The sequence below is a fragment of the Ranitomeya variabilis genome, chromosome 1 (assembly GCF_051348905.1).
Source record: "Ranitomeya variabilis isolate aRanVar5 chromosome 1, aRanVar5.hap1, whole genome shotgun sequence".
In the NCBI taxonomy this organism is placed as follows: Eukaryota; Metazoa; Chordata; class Amphibia; order Anura; family Dendrobatidae; genus Ranitomeya; species Ranitomeya variabilis.
Window position 1 is genome coordinate 537,649,981 of NC_135232.1, and position 22,274 is coordinate 537,672,254.

The 22,274-nt window shown below is 46.0% G+C and overlaps 1 protein-coding gene across 14 annotated transcripts in view; it reads left to right on the top strand.

The window, feature by feature from the left end:
* LOC143766726 (scaffold attachment factor B2-like) overlaps positions 1-22,274 on the top strand; it is a 593,416-nt gene that overhangs the window by 208,723 nt on the left and 362,419 nt on the right. For all 14 annotated transcript variants that reach the window (XR_013213635.1, XR_013213632.1, XM_077254619.1 and 11 more), the window contains exon 9: positions 7,514-7,623. Coding sequence is in view for 12 of the 14 variants with exons in the window: in XM_077254619.1 (XP_077110734.1) it covers positions 7,514-7,623 (110 nt within the window). In the remaining 2 variants the exon portion in view is untranslated. The remainder of the gene's footprint in view (positions 1-7,513; positions 7,624-22,274) is intronic.

Consider the following 22,274-nt stretch of genomic DNA (forward strand, 5'->3'; position numbering starts at 1 on the left):
TACAGATAGTGCCCGGATATCACTGATCCTGCGCGCCAAAGTTAAGGCATCTAGGAGGGTGGTTTTAAGGGACAACTTTCAGCGTGACTTCAGATAGAGGTTCAAAAGGGGCCTTAGTTAAAGCCGAGATGACCAAATTTAGATCCCGTGGGGGGGGGGGGGGGATCACCCTGAGATAGGACAGGTCAGGTCTGGTCTGGATCTGCTTACAGCCTTAATAAATCTAGATATCCAGCGATTCCCAGCCAAGTCATAATTGTATAGGGCTCCAAGTGCCCCATCCTGGACCTTTAAGGTACTTGTGGACAACCCCTGTTCTAGGCCCTTCTGTAAAAATTGGAACCTCCCCTCCCCAAGGAGCGCCTGACAATTTTTTTTTCTCCAAATTCTACCGTATGTTTTGGTAGTTAAAGGTTTTCTACTCTGTTGGAGGGTGAAAATTACATTTGGAGAGAACCCCCTATTGCTCACGTGACAAAGTTCCATGCTGTCAAGTTTTTTACTTGGTTATGGATCACAGGTCCTTGGGAAAGAAGATCCAGAATATACGGAAGAACCCAAGGGACTGAGATGGACAGCATCCTCAGCCGTAAAAACCATGGCCTCCTCGGCCAGAAGTGGGCTATCAAGATTACCCTCACCCTGTCATCCTGAATCTTCCTCAGGACTGCCGGAATCAGGGACATAAGCGGGAAGGTGTATGCTAGGTGGTAATCCCAAGGTATCATGAGGGCGTCTAGAGCAACCGGGTTCCCCCAGGTATCTATTGCACAGAAGGTGACGACTTTTCAGTTCCTGCTGTTTGCAAACAAGTCTATGGCTGGATAACCCCATGCTTTTACAATTTGATCAAACACTGACTGCTTCAACTCCCAGTCTTAGGAAATCCACTGTCTGATTTTCTGCCCCCTTAATGTGTAGAGCTGACAAAGTTTAAGTTGTTCTCGACAACCTGAAAATGTCACTTCCATCAGAGAGCAGGATCTGGTGCACCCCTGATTTAGATAGGCTACTACAACTTGATTGTCTGAGAATATTCTCACATGGTGGGACTGGAGAGAACTCAGAAAATGTAATAGGTCGCACTTTGCAGCTAGAAGTTCTTTCATATTCGAGGATACTGATCTTAATTCCCCTTTCCAGACTCCTTGGGCTAACTGGTTGTTCTGGTGAGCCCCCCACCCACTGGGACTTGCATTTGTAGTCAAGATTTGTGAAATTGGTAGTGTCCAGGGAACTCCCCGAATTAAGTTGTCTGTGTTAGACCACCATTGCAGCAAGAGGACTGTTTTTAACGATAAATTTCCCTTCTAAATTCATTTTTAGGGAATTTTCCACTGCCAATATTTCCCATTGCAATTTTTGTAATGAGCCTGAGCCTTCTGGATACACAAAGTCATTGTTTCTAGGAGCAACATAGCCTTGCACAGAGTGGTAGAGGGGAAGGCTATCGCTCGAGATGCCAGCTCTGATATACTGTGGATCTTCCGATCCAGGAGGCGGCATTCTTGTTTGTTCGAGTCCAGTAATATGCCTAGATACTCCTGTACTTGGCTTGGCACAGTCTTGGATTTTGGTAAATTTAGCAGCCGACCTAACCTGGTCAAAACAGACATGACTGCCTAGCTCCAGCAGTGAAAAGGAGAATTGCCTATCAAAATATTTTGTTCCCTTTAAATGGGCCATCACCTCCGCCACTATGTTGGTGAACACTCTCGGGGCGATAGCTAAACCGAATGGAAGAGCTGTGAATTGGAAATGAAATACGAAAAGAAAGTGGCACTCACCCAGATGTTGCTGAAAAAATAATTCGTCCTTTATTGAACTTTACATGGAGAGGCGGCTGGTAAAGAACGAGGGTGCGGGGAGTCAAATTGGGAATTGGAAATGTTTTATCTCCCCCTGAATCATGACCTCCACCCTAAGGAATTTTTGATAATCCTTGTGGATGGGGATGTGATATGACTGTGTTAGACCTAAAGGACGTGTACTAAAATAGGACAGAAACGGCATATTTACTGCTGATTTTATTGTTTCCATTTTGAAGGACTCCACATGTAAACACTTGTTCAGTTTTCATAGGTTTTCAATCGTCCTGAAAGTCAAGTCTGGTTTTCTCCTCAAGAAAAGAGGAGAGTAAAAACCTTTGCCTTTTTCTTGACCGGGAAACCTCTTGACGAAAGTTCTTTTCCACTAGACCCAAGATTTCCTGTTGATGGACCAGCTGTTCTTCTTTTGAGGGTCTTTGGGGGGTCACTATGAGGGACTGGGAAGGGGAGGTGAAGGAACCTTAGTTTTAGACATGATTTTATTGTGTTAAGAATCCATGAGCTGTTGAATATTTCTTCCCAGGCTGGGAGGAAGAAAGATAACCTCCCCCCGACCCGGGGAACACCCTTCATTGGGATTGTCTTTTGGAAGTGCAGGGCTGATTAAACATGAACCCTTTACTTTTGTTCTTTTTGTCTCAAAATCCCTGTATTGTTGTAAAATGTTTGTGATTTTATACTTAATAAAAATCTATTTGAGTTTAAAAAAAAAAAAAAAAAAAAAAAAAACAACCCAAAATTGTTTCCCCTATTGGAAAGCAGCACTGACCGTCCTCGGAGGAGGATGTTGAGGCAGAAGAGGGTGAACTAGCCGGATCGGATTCAGTTACATTCTCTGAACTGCTGGAAAATTAGACCTAAATCCTTGAGTCCACCATTTTTTCCCTGACCTCTGTAGGGATTTGAGGGAGTCCCCCACCTGACTTTTAATTAAAGATCTGAGGCCTGAAACAAAGTTCAGGGACTCATCTCAAATAATTTGCTCAATACAGGCGTTGCAAAGCCTCTTTCCCCAAGAGGCGGGTAGATCCTCTTCACAGAGCGCACAATGTATTATGTTTAGTCTTGGAGGTAAATTTCTTCCCCTATAAAACAAGAGGGATATAGGGCCTAATTACAAAGTGGACCTTCACAAAGTTAACTTACCATTCCAGCAGAAAACTGAAGGATACCGGATACGGGGACACTTTATCCAAAGATGAATCCTCTTTCCCACCGATGACTACGCTAGGGCTCTTAATTTGCCGAGAGCCTGAACGGTTGCTGCTACTGTGTCTGTGGGAATAATTCTTCTCCGTCCGTTTCTTCTGTTGTGGCTGCTGCTGCTGAAGGCTTGGCTGGGAACCCTCCCAGAACCCCCCCCCTCCCCGACTGGGAAGATCACAAAACGGGGCCTGCACTTCTGGGAGCTCCTGGTCGCTCATGCCGGTAGGGATGTCGACGCAATTAATAGCATCCACCTGGCATCTCTGGCTGATTTAAGGCTGGTCCCAGGACCTCATCCAGCCTCTGTTTAACAAGGGAATTCTGCATGCCTCAGTTACAGCGTTCCCAGTAATGTAATGCGCGCCCGACGTCTTCGGGACCTCACGCATGCGCTGTACTGGATTACCCAGCAAGCCATTGCGGCCACATCTTCCACGCATTCTCATTCCGAAGCTCTGGAAGCTGAAGGCCATGAATAATCTCCAAGAGAGGTGGTCTTTGCTCCATCTTCTGCCAACTCTCCCCGTACACCCTCAAGGGCCCGCTGACTCTGGCGGTGGTGCTTCGGGAAACCGTCCCGGTCGAGGCAGGGAACCCCCCCGCCTGAATCGAGCTGACCAGCCCCGGAATCTCCCGCCGATCTGAGGCAAGCCACATTAACTGTATGGTTCCCCCAGGACAGGAAACCAACTGATGCGGATGAGGGGTACCTCCTTTTTATATGTAGGTTTCCTGTCCTTGCAGGTGGGATCCCCTCTCTCCATGGTGCCTTCTATCGTTTAGAAGGTAGGATGAATGAAAAAAACAAGAAAAAAACAATCTGGAATTGCAAGTTTCTTCTAACTTACTACACGGACTCAACTAGGATGTTAAAGTTGTGGCGATAAATGTACTTTTTTTTTTATTTTATAAGTGACAAAAGATATATTGTAACCTTATATTTTTCCTGATAAAATACACATTTAATGCCACATGGCTGATCAAGGACTCCTATAGAAATCAAGTAGGAAAAAAGAAAGATGCAGTTTCACACAATATAAAAAGGAGCTTCAAAAGTGCAAAGAAAATCTAAACGAGGGAGGGTTTTCTAATGTGAGCCTTTCTGGATCACTTGATTGGATGAGTCTCAACCTCAATAACACCTGCATTAACAGTCATTGCATTAAATGTTGTAAAGAATTTGGTGGGAGAAAACAGACTTCTCAGGGAATGCAGTTGTCAATTGTTGACATTCTGGAAAGTACTGGTCGGCGAAACAAGTAATCGGAGGTCAGAAAGGAGGAATAAGGCCCCTTTCACACATCAGTTTTTTGCCGTCAGTCACAATCCATTGGTTTGACGGATCAACGGATCCGTTGCAGATTGTGAAAAACTGATGCGACGGATTCGTTTTTTTGACGGATCCGACTAGCGGATCTGGCTAATTGGATTGGAGCATGCCCAGTTAAAAAAAAAAAAAAAAAGACACACGGTGTCACATTTTCACAGGGCTCAGAACTCCCTCCCTGCTTTCTGTCCCAATCCCAAAAATAGTAGGGAGAAAGCCTTACACACCCTAGGCATCAGGAGATACATAATCCAATATCTAGCGGCGACACGGGAGTGTAGGCAGGATAGGTCTTTGTGAGCTTTTAGGGACCACGGAAAGGGCAGAAAGCATCCAAAAGTACACTTGCAAGGTGGATAAGAGATACTATCACACTCTCATACTCCTCTCACGGGGCAGCCATTCCGGAGAAAATAAAGGCTCACTCAATAAGATCAGTGGCAACTTTCTGGACGGAAAGAGACAGAGCCTCAATAGAACAGATATGTAGAGCCTGTACTTGGTCTTCTCCCTCTACATTCTTTAACCACTATCGGCTGGACTTAGCCTCCTCTTCTGCCCTTACCTTCGGCAAAAGGGTTCTGGAGGCAGTAGTCCCACCCTAATCTGCTTATCATTGCAATTCTCTCTGTGGTGCCGTCATGGGGGATGAGAGAAAAATATAGTTACTTACCGATAACGGTATTTCTCGGAGCCCATGACTGCACCCGTACATTCCCTCCCTTCACGTCTGGGTGTGCACAATTAGTTATTTAGTAAATAGTGTCACACGGTGCTTCCATTTGAGTAATAATAAATGTTTTAAATTACTTTGTGATATTGATTAATCTGAAAGTTCCTTTATTACTCTGTAATCCAACTCATGCGAAGGAGGGGTACCACCTTTTTATCTGTAGGTTTCCTGTCCCAGCGGGGCGGATCCCCTCTCCGTCTTGCTATCATGGGGTCAGATAAATACCTTTACCGGTAAGTAACTATATTTTTCTGCCATATAGACCCAAATGCCATATAGACTTAAAGTGTGAGGTGTTCCCATAAAAAAAAAAAAAAAAAAAGTTTTGTAAATTTTGTTGTAAAAATGACAAATCGCTGTTTAACTTTTAACCTTTACTTCCTTACTAAAAAAAAAAAAGTTTCCAAAATTGTGCTGATTTAAAGTAGACATGTGGGAAATGTTAAGTATTATTGTGACATCTCTGATTTAAGGGCATAAAAATTAAGTTTGAAAACTGCTAAATTTTTAACATTTTCTCCATATTTGTTTTTTTCATAAATAAATGTAAGTTATATTGGAGAAATTTTGCCACTAACATGAAGTAGAAATATGTCACGAAAAAAGCAGTCTCTGAATCAGCGGGAACCGTTGAAGTATTCCAGAGTTATTACCTCATAAAGTGACAGTGGTCAGAATTGTATAAATTGGCTCGGTCATTAAGTAACAAACTTGGGTCTGTCACTAAGGGGTTAAGGTTGCTTTGTTGTGGTTTTTTTTTTTTTTTTTTGTCTAATTCCTGAAATAATACATGATATTCCAAATGGTTGAAAATTAGTGCTGTAAATATTTACCTCGTCACACATTTGTGTGTGTAAAATCTAATTACCGTATTTTTCGCTTTGTAAGACGCTCCGGATTTTGAGACGCACCCCAAATTTTGAGGAGAAAAATAGGAAAAAACTTTTTTTTTTTTTAAATAAATTGGGGCTTCTTATAATCCATGCATCTTATTGCTTACCAGGGGTTGTGGCTGCGGTGGATCAGGGTCCCAGGGTCGTTGCTGGAGGCAGGAGTGGAGCATTGCTGCAGGCTGGGATGAAGGGGGCTGCAGGGGGGCTCCTGTGCTTCAGGGGGGCTCCTGTGCTGCAGGCTGGGATGAGGGTCTGCATGGGGGCTCCTGTGCTGCAGGCTGGGATGAGGGGGTCTGCAGGGAGGCTCCGGTGCTGCAGGGGGGCTCCTGTGCTCCTGTGCTGCAGGCTGAGATGAGGGGGTGCTGCAGGGCTGTCTCCGGTGCTGCAGGGCTGTCTCCGGTGCTGCGGGGAGCTCTGCCGACATTTTGAGAAAGGCCAGAGCCCCCAGCAGTTCGTCCATGCTTTCCTGTGCGGTGGACTTCGGGAAAATGGCCGCCGGGAGGCAGCGCATGCGCAGATGGAGATCATGGGACCAAGATCTCGAGAGATGAGATCTAAACCCTGAAATCTCATCTCCCGAGATTCCGGAGTCAGTCATACAGGAAAGCGTGGACAAACTGCCGGGGGGGCTCTGGTCTTTCACAAAATGTCGCCAGAGCCCCCCGCAGCACCGGAGCCTCCAGCAATCACCAGGTGCAGCGGTGGCGGACAACCGCGGTGGCGGGCGGCAGCGGACAACTGCGGCGGCGGACACCCCCTCATCCCAGCCTGTAACGGTAAGCTGTATATCCGCTTTGTAAGACGCACCCCCATTTCCCCCCCCAAATTTTGGGGAAATAAAGTGCGTCTTACAAAGCGGAAAATACCGTATCTATTTTTAAAGGGCACCTGTCACCCCGTTTTTTCAGTATGAGATAAAAATACTGTTAAATAGGTCCTGAGCTGTGCATTACAACAGTGTATTTTGTGGACCCCGATTCCCCACATATGCTGCCAAAATACGTTACCAATGTAGCCGTTTTCGCCTGTCAATCAGGCTAGTCTGGTCAAAAGGGCGTGGTGTCTTCCCCCAGATCTTGCTTAGTTTTCCGTTGGTGGCGTAGTGGTGTGCGCATGCCCAAGGTCCCGAATCCACTGCACAGGGGAGTTAAAAGAGCGCGATGTGCACTATTTCATTGGTGATCGGTGGGGGCGGCCATCTTCCTTTGGCCGCGCGTGCGCAGAAGCGGCGCTCTGCTGGCCGCGGCTTCAGGAAAATGGCCGCGGGATGCCGCGCGTGCGCAGATGGAGATCGCGGCGGCCATTTTCCTGAAGCCGAGATGCGAACTAGGTGGGGAATCGGGGTCCACAAAATACACTGTTGTAATGCTCAGCTCAGACCCTATTTAACAGTATTTTTATCTCATACTGAAAAAACGAGGTGACAGGTGCCCTTTAATATACATACAGTGCTTATGCCAATTATACATTTATTTCTTTTTAAATAAGGATTCTTAATTTTTATATATATATTTTTTTAATCCAGGCAAAAAATGAACCAGCTGGTAAGAAACCTTCAGACAAAAAGGAAAATGAGCCAAGAAGAACAAAATCATCAAGTAGTGATTGTCGACATTCATCAGATAAGTCAGACAAGTAAGGATTTATGATTTGCTAAAGTTATGTTTTGTATTAACGCTTTGTGAAATCTTTCATTGCTTTGTTTGGTCTTAATGTTGTTGAGGCCTTCTTGTAGCATGGGTTTATTAGACTAATATCTGTACATTCAGCATATTTTATCAGTAAATATACCTCTAAAGGTGCTATTAACATGAAATTCTCACTAGCTATCAGTAACAATTATCCAATCCACAAAGGCAAAGAAATCAAACCATGGATGTCTATAAATGAACTTGTGTAACAATGATAAATGACACAGGGAAAAAGTATTTAACACATGAACACAGGTTTAAAAAGCCATGGAAAGTCATGACACCAGCTGAAATCTCAGTAATTAGAAAGCAATCCTTATACTTAGTGAAAAATCAGCAATCAGCTGGTTCAACTGGTGGCCTATAAGGTCTCATTACTAAAGTGCAACACAAACCTCTCATGATGGGTGAAACAAGGGACCTGTCTGAAGATTTTTCGCAACCTTATTGTTGCAAAACATACTGATGCCATTGGTTACAGAAGAATTTCTAAACTACTAAAGGTCCGAGTGAGCACTGTTGGGGTCATAATTTTGGAAGTGTAAAGCACATTATTTTACCATAAACCTGCCATGACGTGGTGCTCTGCGAGATTTCAGACAGAGGAGTGAAAAGAATTATTAGACGAGTTGTCCAAGAGCCAAGGACCACCTGTGGTAAGCTATAGAAAGACCTGGAATCAGCCGGTACAATTTATTGAAAGAAAACCATGATTCTCTCAACAACCATGGCCTGTATGCTTTCTATATAATATATATTCTATATAATATATATTTCTTTATAATACACACTTTTTTTTTTTTAATTTAAAAAAGGCACTGCACATCACCCAAGAAATACCATACAAACAGTGTTCCCACTGTTTGTCAGCATACGACACTGACAAACTTTGTCATTGAAGGAAATATGGGAAAAATACTGAGATATTCTTGAAAAAAATCTGTCATCTACCAGGGTGATAAAGATGAAACAAGTGTGAACATTTCAGCAAGACAAGGATCTTAAACTCTCAAGCAAAGAAACTTGCAATTGGCTGGGCCATTCTAGCAGCTTTAAGGTACCTTCACACGAAACGACGCTGCAGCGATAGCGACAACGATGCTGATCGCTGCAGCGTCGCTGTTTGATCGCTGGAGAGCTGTCACACAGACCGCTCTCCAGCGACCAACGATGCCGAGGTCCCCGGGTAACCAGGGTAAACATCAGGTTGCTAAGCGCAGGGCCACGCTTAGTAACCCGATGTTTACCCTGGTTACCAGCGTAAAATGTAAAAAAAACAAACAGTACATACTTACATTCGCGTCCCCCGGCGTCCGCTTCCTGCACTGACTGACTGACTGAGCGCCGGCAGTAGCAGGGCACAGCAGTGACGTCACCGCTGTGCTGTGCTTTCACTTTCACTTTGCGGCGCTCAGTCAGTGTGGGAAGCAGACGGCGGGGGATGTGAATGTAAGTATGTACTGTTTGTTTTTTTTACATTTTACACTGGTAACCAGGGTAAATATCGGGTTACTAAGCGCGGCCCTGCGCTTAGTAACCCGATGTTTACCCTGGTTACCAGTGTAAAATATCGCTGGTATCGTTGCTTTTGCTGTCAAACACAACGATACACGGCGATCGGACGACCAAATAAAGTTCTGAACTTTATTCAGCGACCAGCGACATCACAGCAGGATCCTGATCGCTGCTGCGTGTCAAACTAAACGATATCGCTAGCCAGGACGCTGCAACGTCACGGATCGCTAGCGATATCGTTACAAAGTCGTTTCGTGTGAAGGTACCTTTAGTCTCTCTCTCTGAAACAAATCGCCGGACCTGAATCCAATAGAAAGAGTTCATAGGAGCCCAGGAAACCTTCAGCATTTGTGGAGTTTGTAGTTTGTGTTAAAAAGTGGGCCAAAATCACACCTGAGCAATGAATGCCACTACTTTTTCCATACAGGGGGGTTCTTGAAGCGGTCATTGCCAACAAAGCTTTTCGTACAAATTATTGAAGATTTTTCGTATATTCCTCATAACCTCTTTTGGGGGGACACAGAAACCATGCGGTAGGCTACTGCCACCTGGCAGTTGACAAATTTTTACCTCATAAATGAAAAAGGACTCCTACCCAGCAGACTCTCTTGCGTTCTAGCATAAGGCCTTCTCAGTTTAAGGCAAAAACTATTGTAGAAGCAAAAAAAAAAGGATTAAAAAAGCCTTCAATCAAGGGAGGGTGCAGTGTCCTCCAGTAGAGGCAGAGAATGAGATTTTACGGTGAGTACCAAAAATCTTTATTTCTCGGTCACATCATAAGGGGGGTGGGGTCACAAAGTGTGACTTCCCAAAGCTGCCATCTCGGATGGAAAAGAAACTTAATTGTACTGTTAGCACAAATTTTTCCACTGTAGCTCTAGCAGCCACCTGAGCAACTGCTGCCTGTAGAATCTTCCTGCCAAGACGTGCGTCTGCTGAAGCAAATGTGTGGACTCTGTAAAACTTAGAAAAGATATGCTGTGAGAACCAGGTAGCTGCCTTACAAAGTTACAGAACTGATGCCTGGTGAACTGCCCAGGAAGCTCCTACCATTCGCGTAAATTGGACCTTGACCCTGAAAAGAGGAACCCTTTCTTTTTGACTTTTATTTCTTTGGCTGTTCTGATCAAACAGGCAATAGTCACCTTTAAAAGTAGTGAGCCCCCTAACTCCTTACCACCCAGACGACCTCAAATTTGTGCAAAGCTCTCAAATGAGGGCACAGGGCAGAGAAGATTGTAAAATTATCTCCTTGATGAGATGAAAGAGACCACCTTGGGGAGCAATGATGGAACTGTACTCCAAACTACCTTGTCCTGGTGTAGAATTAGGTAAGGAGCGTGGGAGTAGAGGGCCACCAGCCTCGATACCCTTCTGTTGGTAGTGATGGCTACTAGAAATGCTACCTTTTCATAGGAGAGACAGTGACGATCTCCCTAATGAGCTGGAAAGGTGGAGACTTAAGTTACTCCAAAACGAGATTGAGATCCCAAGAATCAAGGGGATGCCTGTAGTGCGGCATTAGACTCCACATCCTTCTGAAATAAAATGGCAAGAGCAGAGACTTGACCTTTTGAGAGAACTAAGCGCCAATCCAGCCTCTTACCCTGACTGCAGAAAGAAGACTTACTGGCAAGGAAAATAATATGGAGGCAATGTTGTTAGACTCAACGCCACCAAAAGTAGGCCTCCCAATTGTGGTGATAGATATGCAAGAAAAGGGCTTTTGTGCTTTCTTCATGGTCTCGATCACTGGCTCTGATAAACCTGTTGCCCTTAAAATCATGGCCTCAAAAGCCATGCTGTCAAATTGAGTGACCATAAATTCTGGTGGAGGAAAAGTCATTGAGACAGAAGATCTGGGAGGTCTGGAAAGATCCATGAAATATCTGCTAGATAGATCATGTGTGCATACTAGGTCCTATGAGGCCAGTGCAGCGTGACGAGAATGACTGACTGGAATTCTCTGTTTTCATCATCTTGAGAAGTCAGGTCATTAGGGCTAGAGGAGGAAAGACATGGGGCAGAGTGAACTGGGACCACAGGATTGCCAATGCATCTAGCGCGACTCCCACAAAATTGAGACCTGTAGAAGCACCACAGCGCGAAATGGCTGTCGCCTTTGCACTCTCTAGTTCCCCCACCTGCCTAAGATGTTTTAAACCTTTTTTGGAGCAATAAAGTTTGGACTTTATTCCGGTGAATGCCACCTCTTTTTATTTCATTTGGATCATGCACTTTGCTCTGGTGTGCACCTGAAGGATAAAAGGTTTTATGCCTGCGGTATTTTTGATCAGCTGATGGTATTGGCTCTATGAATCACCAGTGGTGCTCGGCTTTCTCTATTTCTGTGATTACCTTATGCTACGCTTAGCATGTCACTCTCTCCAAAAAGAAGAAACTTTACCCTTGGATCACGGTCAGAAGCCTCTCGCCTAGCCAAACCAGACCTTACACTCTAAGATGTCTGTTTTTCACCAGTTTTACCCTTTCTCTTGATCTATCTCCAATGTTCAGTTGTCTCTGAGCCAATAGATGGAGGCTTGCTGCTGTGATCTCTCCTATACACCGTATCCAGAGGGATTATTGCCTTTCTCTGTAGCACACAAAGAAGAAGCAGCAGCAGCAAAAGCATGCAAAACTTACAGCATCATTGAAGTGTACCTATGAATTCAGCCCTGGGGTGATCTAAAGTTAATAGAAACTGCAGTAGGATCTCTCTCGGTGTGTCTCTTCTCACTGTGCTTATCCTCACTACTCCTCCCACTTGTCTCTGTACAGTTTAATAGGTTCTGTAACCTGATACTTAAACTGGCAGTCTGTCTTGTTTTCACAAAGACACATTTGCACTTTTTTCTCCTGAGATTTTATATTTTCATGAGATGAAGGGGAAAGTAATTTTTAGGTGGAGAAAGACATACGTTTTTTGGTTGATATGATACAAAGCTTATTATATTTAATTGTACTATGGAATTATGCAGAACTTTGACATAACCATTAGTTTAACCCCTTAACGACCGCTGATACGCCTTTTAACGGCGGCAGTTAAGGGTACTTAAACCGCAGCGCCGTTAATTAACGGCGCTGTGGAAATAGTGTATAGTGCCCCTCAGTCAGAATTTCTCTAGGATCTCGGTTGCCGGGGGTAGCCGAGACCCCAGAGAACATGATTCGGGTCGGTTTTTACCGACCCCTGTTTTGTGATTGCCGGTAAATAACCGTTTACCGGCGACCGCAAAAAGAAAAGAAAAAAAAAAAATGCGTGTCATTCTCTGTCCTCTGATGTGATCGCACATCAGAGGATAGAGAAATAGGGGGATTCGGGGACCCTGTCATACTTACCGTTGTCCCTGGGTCCTCCTGCTTCCCCTCCTGGCCGCTGGCTTCTTCCTCCAGAAAGAAAATGGCGGGCACATGCGGATTCTATCACAGTGATAAAAATAGAAAAAATAGTATATAACCCCCCCCCCCTTTATCACCCCCTTAGTTAGGAAAAAATGATAAAATAAAAAAAAAGTATGTATATATATTTTCCGGCTAGGGTTAGGATTGGGAGTAAAGTTAGGGTTAGGGTTGGGGCTAAAGTTAGGGTTTGGTGCTTAAGTTACGGTTAGAGTTAGTTAGGGTTAGTTGGGGCTAAAGTTAGGGTTAGGTTTGGCGTTAGGGTTAGGTTTGGCGTTAGGGTTAGGTTTGGCGTTAGGGTTAGGTTTGGCGTTAGGGTTAGGTTTGGCGTTAGGGTTAGGTTTGGCGTTAGGGTTAGGTTTGGCATTAGGGTTAGGTTTGGCATTAGGGTTAGGTTTGGCATTAGGGTTAGGTTTGGCATTAGGGTTAGGTTTGGCATTAGGGTTAGGTTTGGCATTAGGGTTAGGTTTGGCATTAGGGTTAGGTTTGGCATTAGGGTTAGGTTTGGCATTAGGGTTAGGTTTGGCATTAGGGTTAGGTTTGGCATTAGGGTTAGGTTTGGCATTAGGGTTAGGTTTGGCATTAGGGTTAGGTTTGGCATTAGGGTTAGGTTTGGCATTAGGGTTAGGTTTGGCATTAGGGTTAGGTTTGGCATTAGGGTTAGGTTTGGCATTAGGGTTAGGTTTGGCATTAGGGTTAGGTTTGGCATTAGGGTTGAGATTATGATTAGGGGTGTGTTGGGCTTAGGGATTTGGTTAGGGTTGGGATTAGGGTTGTGGTTAGGGGTGTTTTGGGGTTAGGGTTTTGATTAGGATTATGGATCGGGTTGGGATTAGGGTTAGGGGTATGTTGGGGTTAGGGTTGGAGTTAAAATTGGGGGGTTTCCACTGTTTAGGTACATCAGGGGGCCTCCAAACGCAACAGCCAATTTTGCTTTCAAAAAGTCAATTGGTACTCCCTCCCTTCTGACCTCTGCCATGTGCCCAAACAGTGGTTTACCCCCACATAGGGGGTATCGGCATACTCAAGGCTGATTGGACTACAACTTATGGGGTCCAGTTTCTCCTGTTACCCTTGCGAAAATTAAAAAAAAAAAATTGGGGGCTAAAAAATCATTTTTCTCCTACGCCTCATTGGGGGACACAGACCGTGGGTGTTATGCTGCTTGCCACTAGGAGGACTCTAAGTGATACAAAGAAAGTTAGCTCCTCCCCTGCAGTATACACCCTCCTGCTGGCCCTCAGCTAACCAGTTCTTGCTTAGTGTCTGTAGGAGGCACTTGGGTCTGTTTTCAGACCCCAACTTTCTTATTTTAATTTTAATTTTTGTTTTTCTGTAAATTTTTATTTTTTATTCAACGGAGTGAAGGGGGCGACGGATCCTTTTTTATGGGACCCGCTCTCCCCCGAACCAGCAACAGGCGAGCACGGCGAGCATACCTCCCCGTCCCTCTCCTGCGACGTTGGAGCACGCCAATTTTTACTGAGGCAACGGGTTTCCATCTTTGGTCCCGATTTCCCTTCCCCCTGCAAGACGGCGAGCACATAGAGCCTGGCTCTCATGTTCCTCTCCGGGGGCCCGACATACAAGGCCCACATTACATGGCGTTGCATACTTGGAGCCCAAAAGGGATTACAGATGAGGATGGAGCGCGCAGGTACAGGGGGACCTGCATTACAGGACTGTGAGTATATCAGGAGTTCCCCTCCTGCGCTCCAGATCGCTTTGCGGCCGCGCCGCCGCACACCGCCGGGCAGGCCGGAAATTTAGTCCCCGGCTTTTCAGCCGGAGTAGGCCGCAGTGGCCTCTATGGGGAAGGCGCCGGCGGTACTTGCGGCAGAGCCCCTGGAGAGAGGCGCCGGCGGTCGGGAAACTGCGGCGGTTAGCGTCGCTCCGTTGCGGCCGCCGCGCATTGCCAGGCAGGCCGAAAATTTAGTCCCCGGCTTCTCAGCTGGAGTAGGCCGCAGTGGGCAGATCCCTCCCACGGCCGTAACCCCGCCCCCTATATCGGCGCTTCTCGTCTGGGACGAGAGGCGCCCTGCAGATCTCGGGGGCCATTCTTCCTCACGCTGACTGCGTGGAAGATGCGGTCCTGGGGGTGCCACGGGCCGGTACGCCAGCGGCAATCATTCGGCGCGCGGCCCGCCGACGCGCTCCACCGGCAGGCTCCATAAATTTAGTTCCCGGCTTTTTCAGCCGGACTAGGCCGCAGTTGAAATCCCCTTCAGGGGCGAAGGTGCCTTCATGGTCCCGATGGGCTGAACTTCATGGATGTACAGAAGCCCCCCTCCATGGTCCGGGCAGCCCCCACTATCCCACCTCTGTGAAAGCGGATGGCACAAGGAGGCGGACGGTTCCTCTCCACCTCCCTAACAAAGGGATGATGGATTGAGGTTTATCTCTCTATCCCTGCACCGTCCACGCTGCAATACCCGACATCCGCAGCGGCTCCATGCCGGGACGCGCACCGTTGGTAAGTGGATCCTGCCAGCAATGGGCTTCTGCAGCGGGATATTGACAGGCTTCCCTGTGGCCACCTCCCTGAGGTAACGCTCCAGCCGGCTAAAAAATTTAGCTCCCGGCTTCGGCCGATGTGTAGTCCGCACCCCAGAAGCGCACTGTGTCGCCTCAAGGCGGCTTAGCCTTTTTTCCTGGCGCTTAGCGCCTGACGCGGAAGCGCTCAATTTTCTTGAGCAACGGGTGACCACCCCTAACTTCTACGCTGACGCCGGCTGCAGAAATTTACGCCCCGGCTGGGGCCTATTCATGGAAGTTTCGAGGCTCCGCCCACGTCGTGCCTGTGGCTCCGCCCCCTGAATTGGCGCTTCTCGCTCACTGCGAGATTTTACCTAAACCCGCATGACCAGTATTCCTGGTCTTAAAGTCACACGACCAGTACTCTCTGGTCTTAAAGGCACGTGACCAGTATTCCCTGGTCTTAAAGGCACGTGACCAGTATTCCCTGGTCTAAAGGCACGTGACCAGTATTCCCTGGTCTAAAGGCACGTGACCAGTATTCCCTGGTCTTAAGGGTACGTGACCAGTATCCCCTGGTCTTAAAGGCGCGTGACCAGTATTCCCTGGTCTTAAGGGCGCGTGACCAGAATTCCCGGGTTTTAAAGACACGGGACCAGTAAGTATCCCCGGGTCTTAAACGCACACGTCCAGCATTCCCTGGTCTTAAAGGCACACGCCCAGTATTCCCTGGTCTTAAAGGCACAGGACCAGCATTCTCTGGTCTTAAAGCCACACGACCAGTAATCCCTGGTCTTAAAGGCACACGACCAGTATTCCCTGGTCTTAAACGCACACGACCAGTATTCCCTGGTCTTAAAGGCACATGACCAGTATTCCCTGGTCTTAAAGGCACACGACCAGTATTCCCTGGTCTTAAAAGGCACACGACCAGTATTGCCTGGTCTTAAAGGCACACGACCAGTATTCCCTGGTCTTCAGGGCACCATGACCAATCCGAAACTGGTCATAAATGAGGAGCCCTCTACCGCTGATCCCAGTTTATCCCAGTGTAACTAGTTCCCTCAGCCTAAACTCCCTCGTAGAGCTTTTGCCATCCAGTCCGGATATGCGATTCACTGGACAGAAGCCTCTACGTGGGACGCTATGCCTGGTCTGATTTTTACGGGCGACAGGCACTTTAAAGGGCGCCGGTCTCCCCACACCATCAACAGACGGGCACTCGAAGGTCCAGGCCTAACGCCAGACAACCTGTCCTGTCCACCCGGAGACCTGCACTCTGTGGATGTACAGAGGCACCCTTTTTTCGGGCGTCTGAGCACCCCCCTCTGCATCACCACTATTTAAGAGAAGATGCAAGTAGGCGAACTTCCCTCTCCACTTCCTTGTTAAGAGGATGGTGGATCGAGGCTCCTAATTTTTAACTCTGCAATGACCTGCTGGAAGCAGCGACGCATTCTGCCACTCGGCAGATTAACCGGGTACAATCTCCTGTGGTTTACCTACCAGTATCCCTGCCCGATATGTCCTCAATTAAAAATGCCACGATCTGTCAAATAGCACATCTGGTTTGTTCCGTTTGGCAGCTACGGGTCCAGCCCTTTAACCTCCCTATCCGCCGCATGGATTGCTAGAGCAACGGTCTCCTGCTTGGAGTCCTTAAACTACTTTGATTCACACCAGTATCCCTTTCCTGAAGACTGTTCAGCTGGTCAATCATATTTTTGAGCGGGAGACTAACGAAGAATCGTACGTTTCCGCAGCCCCGACCAACAGTGAAAGGGTTGTCCAGGACAGTCTAGATCTAAGGGATCTTGGTTCCTAAAAGGGGGAACGATAAGTAGGACCGATCCCGGACCTCAAACTTCTAACAATCTTTTCACAAGGTTCTTCTTCTTCTTCTTCGAATGGAGTCTCATCCGCTCAGCCATTACTTCAACAAAAAAGGTGCAGTTTCTGGCATCCATCGACATTCGGGATGCCTAACCTCTTCAAAGATTCCTTTGCTTTTCCATTCGTGAACAGCATTTAAGTCACGACCTTGTTCTTCGGCCTTGCTACCGCATCCAGGGTGTTCGCAAGGGTCATGGCGGCTGTCATCTTGCACCTAGAGGCGTGGTTGTCCTACCCTGTTTGACCGACTGTTTACCCACCCTTGCAGGACTACGCTAAGTCGTCTATATCACTTGCGATACCCTCTCACCTGGGCTGGTGGCTAGACTTAGACAACTCCTCATTTCCAGCCCAGCAGATATCCTTTTTGAGGATGATCCAGTATTCTTCCAGAAGGGTGGTAAATCTCCCTCCAGACAAGGTCATGGTTTTTCAACAGGGAGCTCGCGCTCTTGCTCACTCATCCCCTCATTTCATTTGATTTGCTGGGAGGGTTCCAAAAAAAAACCAAAAAAAAAAAAACACGGAGACGACAATGGAAGCAGTTTCCTTTGCTCCGTTAGTTTTCAGCAAGTCAAGCAGCCTTTCAGGCGATAGTCTCTGAGCTCCTTCTTCATCCGGAGTTTTTTCTCCCGGTTCCATGGTTACTAGTAACTTCCAATGCCAGTCCTCTTCTCCCGATCATTGCTCTGGAGATCTCAAGGGTAGTCCTATAGTAGGTCCACTCTTTATGGCGGGTCAACCCATCCGAATTCAATTGGACAATGCCACGGCTGTGTCATACGTCAATCATCTAGCGAGTACCCACGTTCAAGCACCATGGCCAAAGTACCTCACATGGGCCGAGATCTATCACTCGGTGATCTTGGCAGTACATATCCCAGGAGTAGAACTCTGGGCTGCGAACATATTTAGCCGTCAGGGTTTCACCTCAAGTGAGTGGGAACTTCACCGGAAGTATTTCATCAGACCCGCCTTCACTGGAGCTCTACAGTTGTAGCTCGGATGGCGTCCTGACTGATCGCCTGTGTACTAGAGTTTGTTTTTCGGCCTCGAGATCCAGGAGCCTTCGCACTGCATGCTCCGGTTATTCCGTGGTACCAGTTTCCTCTTCCGAAAGCTTTTCAGAAGCAGAAAGGGCCCCAGTGATCCTCGGAAATCCGCACTGACCACGTCAGTTCGCTTGCGGAGCTGGTAGCTTTCTGTCTTTCTGCAACAAAATTGCAATTAGGGACCACCTCGCAGGATGTTTTTTCACATGTAGTTCTTCCCTATTGCATACCGTTAGATCATTGGGATCTATTCTATTAGGGAAGGTTGCCCCCTTTTCTCTCGGCGATATCCTCATCCTGACGAGTCTTCGGTGCTAACGGGTCTTTTCAGCCTTTTTTCTCTTATTTCCTTCAAGGCAAGGTTGTCCTCAAGCCTTCCCTGTCCCTAGTTACCAAGGTGGTATTGTATTACTACTGTCATGAGGGCATAGTTCTTCCCTCATCTCTTTTGGCACCACTCTACAAAATGGAATGAGGTCCCCATATTCCGGACAAAGCAAGTGCTCTGAGTAGGTATGTCTTGAGGACGGCGTCCTTCCGAAGGTTGGACACTGTATCTTGGGTTTCCTACCGGTAAGAGGAAGGCTTCCTGGCTTCTACAGGAAGGATTTGGCCGTCTCCATCGGCCATTTAGCCTGGTGTATTCTTTCACCATCCAGGAGTCCTTCCGTGTTAGATGACAGCCTATCTCCCCGTCTATCGTGGGTTCCAGGCACCAGGCGTCAACAAGACACGCCTGCAAGCTTGCGGATTCGTCCAGTCCGCATGCATTCTTGAAGCATTATAATTCCCAGACTTCCACAGATGTGACTCTGGGCAGGCGGACTCTGCAGGCCGCGGTGGCGCACTTGTAAGTAGCAGTTACACAGAGCCTGATCTGACGTTGTCCCCACCCAGGGACTGCTTTGGTACGTCCCACGGTCTGTGTCCCCCAATGAGGCGTAGGAGAAAAGGAGATTTTTGTTTACTTACCGTAAAATCTTTTTCTCCGAGCCAATCATTGGGGGACACAGCTCCCACCCTAGTATTGGCTTATGCTTGTTTTTACAATCCGATATGCTATACTCTCATATATAATATGACATGCTGTAAGCTAATATGTTGTTACTGATCTCCTAATGCTTTTTGCACCGAACTGGTTAGCTGAGGGCCAGCAGGAGGGTGTATACTGCAGGGGAGGAGCTAACTTTCTTTGTATCACTTAGTGTCCTCCTAGTGGCAAGCAGCATAACACCCACGGTCTGTGTCCCCCAATGATTGGCTCGGAGAAAAAGATTTTACGGTAAGTAAACAAAAATCTCTCCTTTTTGTGGGGAAAAAATGATTTTTTATTTTCATGGCTCTGCGTCAAACTTCTGTTTGACCCCCCTTCCTTGGGGGGGGTCTAGTTTCCAAAATAGGGTCACTTGTGGGGGGTTTCCACTGTTTAGGCACATCAGGGGCTCCCCAAACACGACATGGCGTCCGATCTCAATTCCAGCCAATTCTGCATTGAATAAGTCAAACGGAACTCCTTCTCTAACAAGCTCTGCCATGCGCCCAAACTGTGGTTTACCCCCACATATGGGGTATCGGCGTATTCAGGAGAAATTGCACAACAAATTTTGTGGTTCATTTTCTCTTTTTACACTTGTGAAAATGAAAAATATTGGTTCTGAAGTGAAATGTTTGCAAAAAAGTTAAATGTTCATTTTGTTTCTTCAACATTGTTTCAGTTGCTGTGAAGTAGATCAAGGGTTAATAAACTTCTTGAATGTGGTTTTGAGCACCTTGAGGGGTATAGTTTTTAGAATGGTGTCAAGTTTGGGTATTTCCTGTTATGTACACCCGTCAAAGTGACTTTAAATGTGAGATGGTCCCTAACCAAAAAAAAAAATGTTTTGTCAATTTTTTTTTGTAAAAATGAGAAATCGCTGCTCGACTTTTAATCCTTATAACTTCCTAACAAAAAATTTGGTTCCAAGATTGTGCTGATGTAAAGTAGACATGTGGGAAATGTTGTTTATTAATTTTTTATGCCCTTAAATCAGAGATATGTCACACAAAATAGTTAAGTTTGAAAATTGCAAATTGTAAAAATTTTCGCCATATTTCCGTAATTTTTCATAAATCGCAAGTAATATCGAAGAAATGTTACCACTAACATGAAGTACAATATGTCATGATAAAACAATCTCAGACTCAGCAGGATCCGTTAAAGCGTTCCAGAGTTATAAGCTCATAAAGTGACAGTGGTCAGAATTGTAAAAATTGGCTCGGTCATTAAGTACCAAATTGGCTCTGTCACTAAGGGGTTAAAATGGTCAGTGTTGTCATAAAACTGCAAATTTAGCATCTTAAGTTATATCTGATAGTTGGGGTATGTTCACATTGCATTTTTCAGTGCATATTTTTATGGCTCTTAGGCTATGTGTCCACATTGCAGAAATACTGCTGAAAGGTCCCTGCCGTGGGTAAAACGCATGCGGAATTCGCATGTGTTTTCCCACAAAACACAAGCGGTTTGCAAGTGTTTTTAGCTTGCAGAATGCTTGCGTTTTCCAAGCGACTTGAAGCATCGCTTGGAAAAGTGATTGACAGGTTGGTCACACTTGTCAAACATAGTGCTTGACAAGTGTGACCAACTTTTTACTATTGATGCTGCCCATGCAGCATCAATAGTAAAAAGATATAATGTTAAAAATAATGCAAAAAAATAAAAAAATCGTGATTTTCTCACCTTCCGGTGCCCCCGCAGCCTTATCACTCCTTGCGATGCTCCCAGCAGTTCCTGTTCCCAGTAATGCCTCACAACCATGACCCCAGATGATGTAGCATCACACGAGACCGGACGTCATCACAAGTCCTTGTCGCAAGGCATTACTGGGAACGGGAGCATCGCGAGGAGTGGGAACGCTGCCGGGGATGCCGGAAAGTGAGAATATCACGATTTTTTCTTTTTTTTCTTTTCTTTTTTTTACAGGTATATGGTTCCCAGGGCATGGAGGAGAGTCTCCTCTCCTCCACCCTGGGTGCCAACCGCACGTGATCGCTTACTTTCGGCATGGTGGGCATAGCCCCATATGGGAAGTAAGCGGATCAATGCTTTCCTATGTGTGTGAATCGCCGCGATTCCGCACAAAGAATGAACATGGTGCGTATTTTTCCGCTGCCGGCGACCTTTTTTTTTTTTTTTTTTAAACATTAGATCATTTTACTATTGATGCTGCATAGGCAGCATCAATAGTATAAAGTTGGTCACACTTGTCAAACACTATGTTTGACAAGTATGACCAACCTGTCAATCAGTTTTCCAAGTGATGCTACAGATCGCTTGGAAAACACTAGCATTTTGCAAGCTAATTACGCTTGTAAAACACTAGTGTTTAGCGGGAAAACGCATGCCAATTCCACATGCGTTTTTCCCGCGGCAGGGAGTTCCGGAATTGGCCACGGAAATTTCCGCGGCAGTTCTGGAAGTGTGCACATAGCCTAAAGAGAAGTGATATTGCGTCATTGTATCCAATCAAGCCTGTGACAGAGAGCAAGTCTCTCCATGTCTCAGAGAGCCTTGGTGTGGACGACATCTAATATTCTCTATCTGAGATTTTGATCTGGAGGCTGCATTTGGGGATGCAGAATCCAATAACAGGTTTAACTTCTTATTGATTGAGCCAATTTTGACCTTAACAGCTTAACCCCGAGCTTTTTTCGGTTTCGCTTTTTTGTTTTTCGCTCCCCTTCCCAGAGCCATAACTTTTTATTATTCTGTCAATATGGCCATCTGAGGGCTTGTTTTTTGCTGGATGAATTGTACTTTTGAATGACACCATTGGTTTTGCCATATCATGTACTGGAAAGCGGGAACGAAAATCCAAATGCGGTGAAATTGCAAAAAAAAAAGTGCAATTGGTCAATTGTTTTTTGGATTTTTTTTTTTATCATGTTCACTAAATGCTAAAACTGACCTGCCATTATGATTCTCCAGGTCATTGAGTTCACAAAAGAAGAACCTAGACACGGTGTCTAAGTGGTGAATAAAAGTTCCAAAGTATGTTAAAAAAATAAATAAAAATCTGTATTCCGAGACCTGTAGTGTCTCCATTTTTCGCGATCTGGGGCCAGGTGAGGGCTTATTTTTTCAGTGCTTATCTGACGTTTTATTGATATGATTTTGGTGTGTATATGACCTTTTGATCGCCTGTTATTGCAATGTGGCAGTGACCAAAAAAAGTAATTCTGGCGTTTCGGTTTTTTTTTTTTTTCAAACGCTACGCCG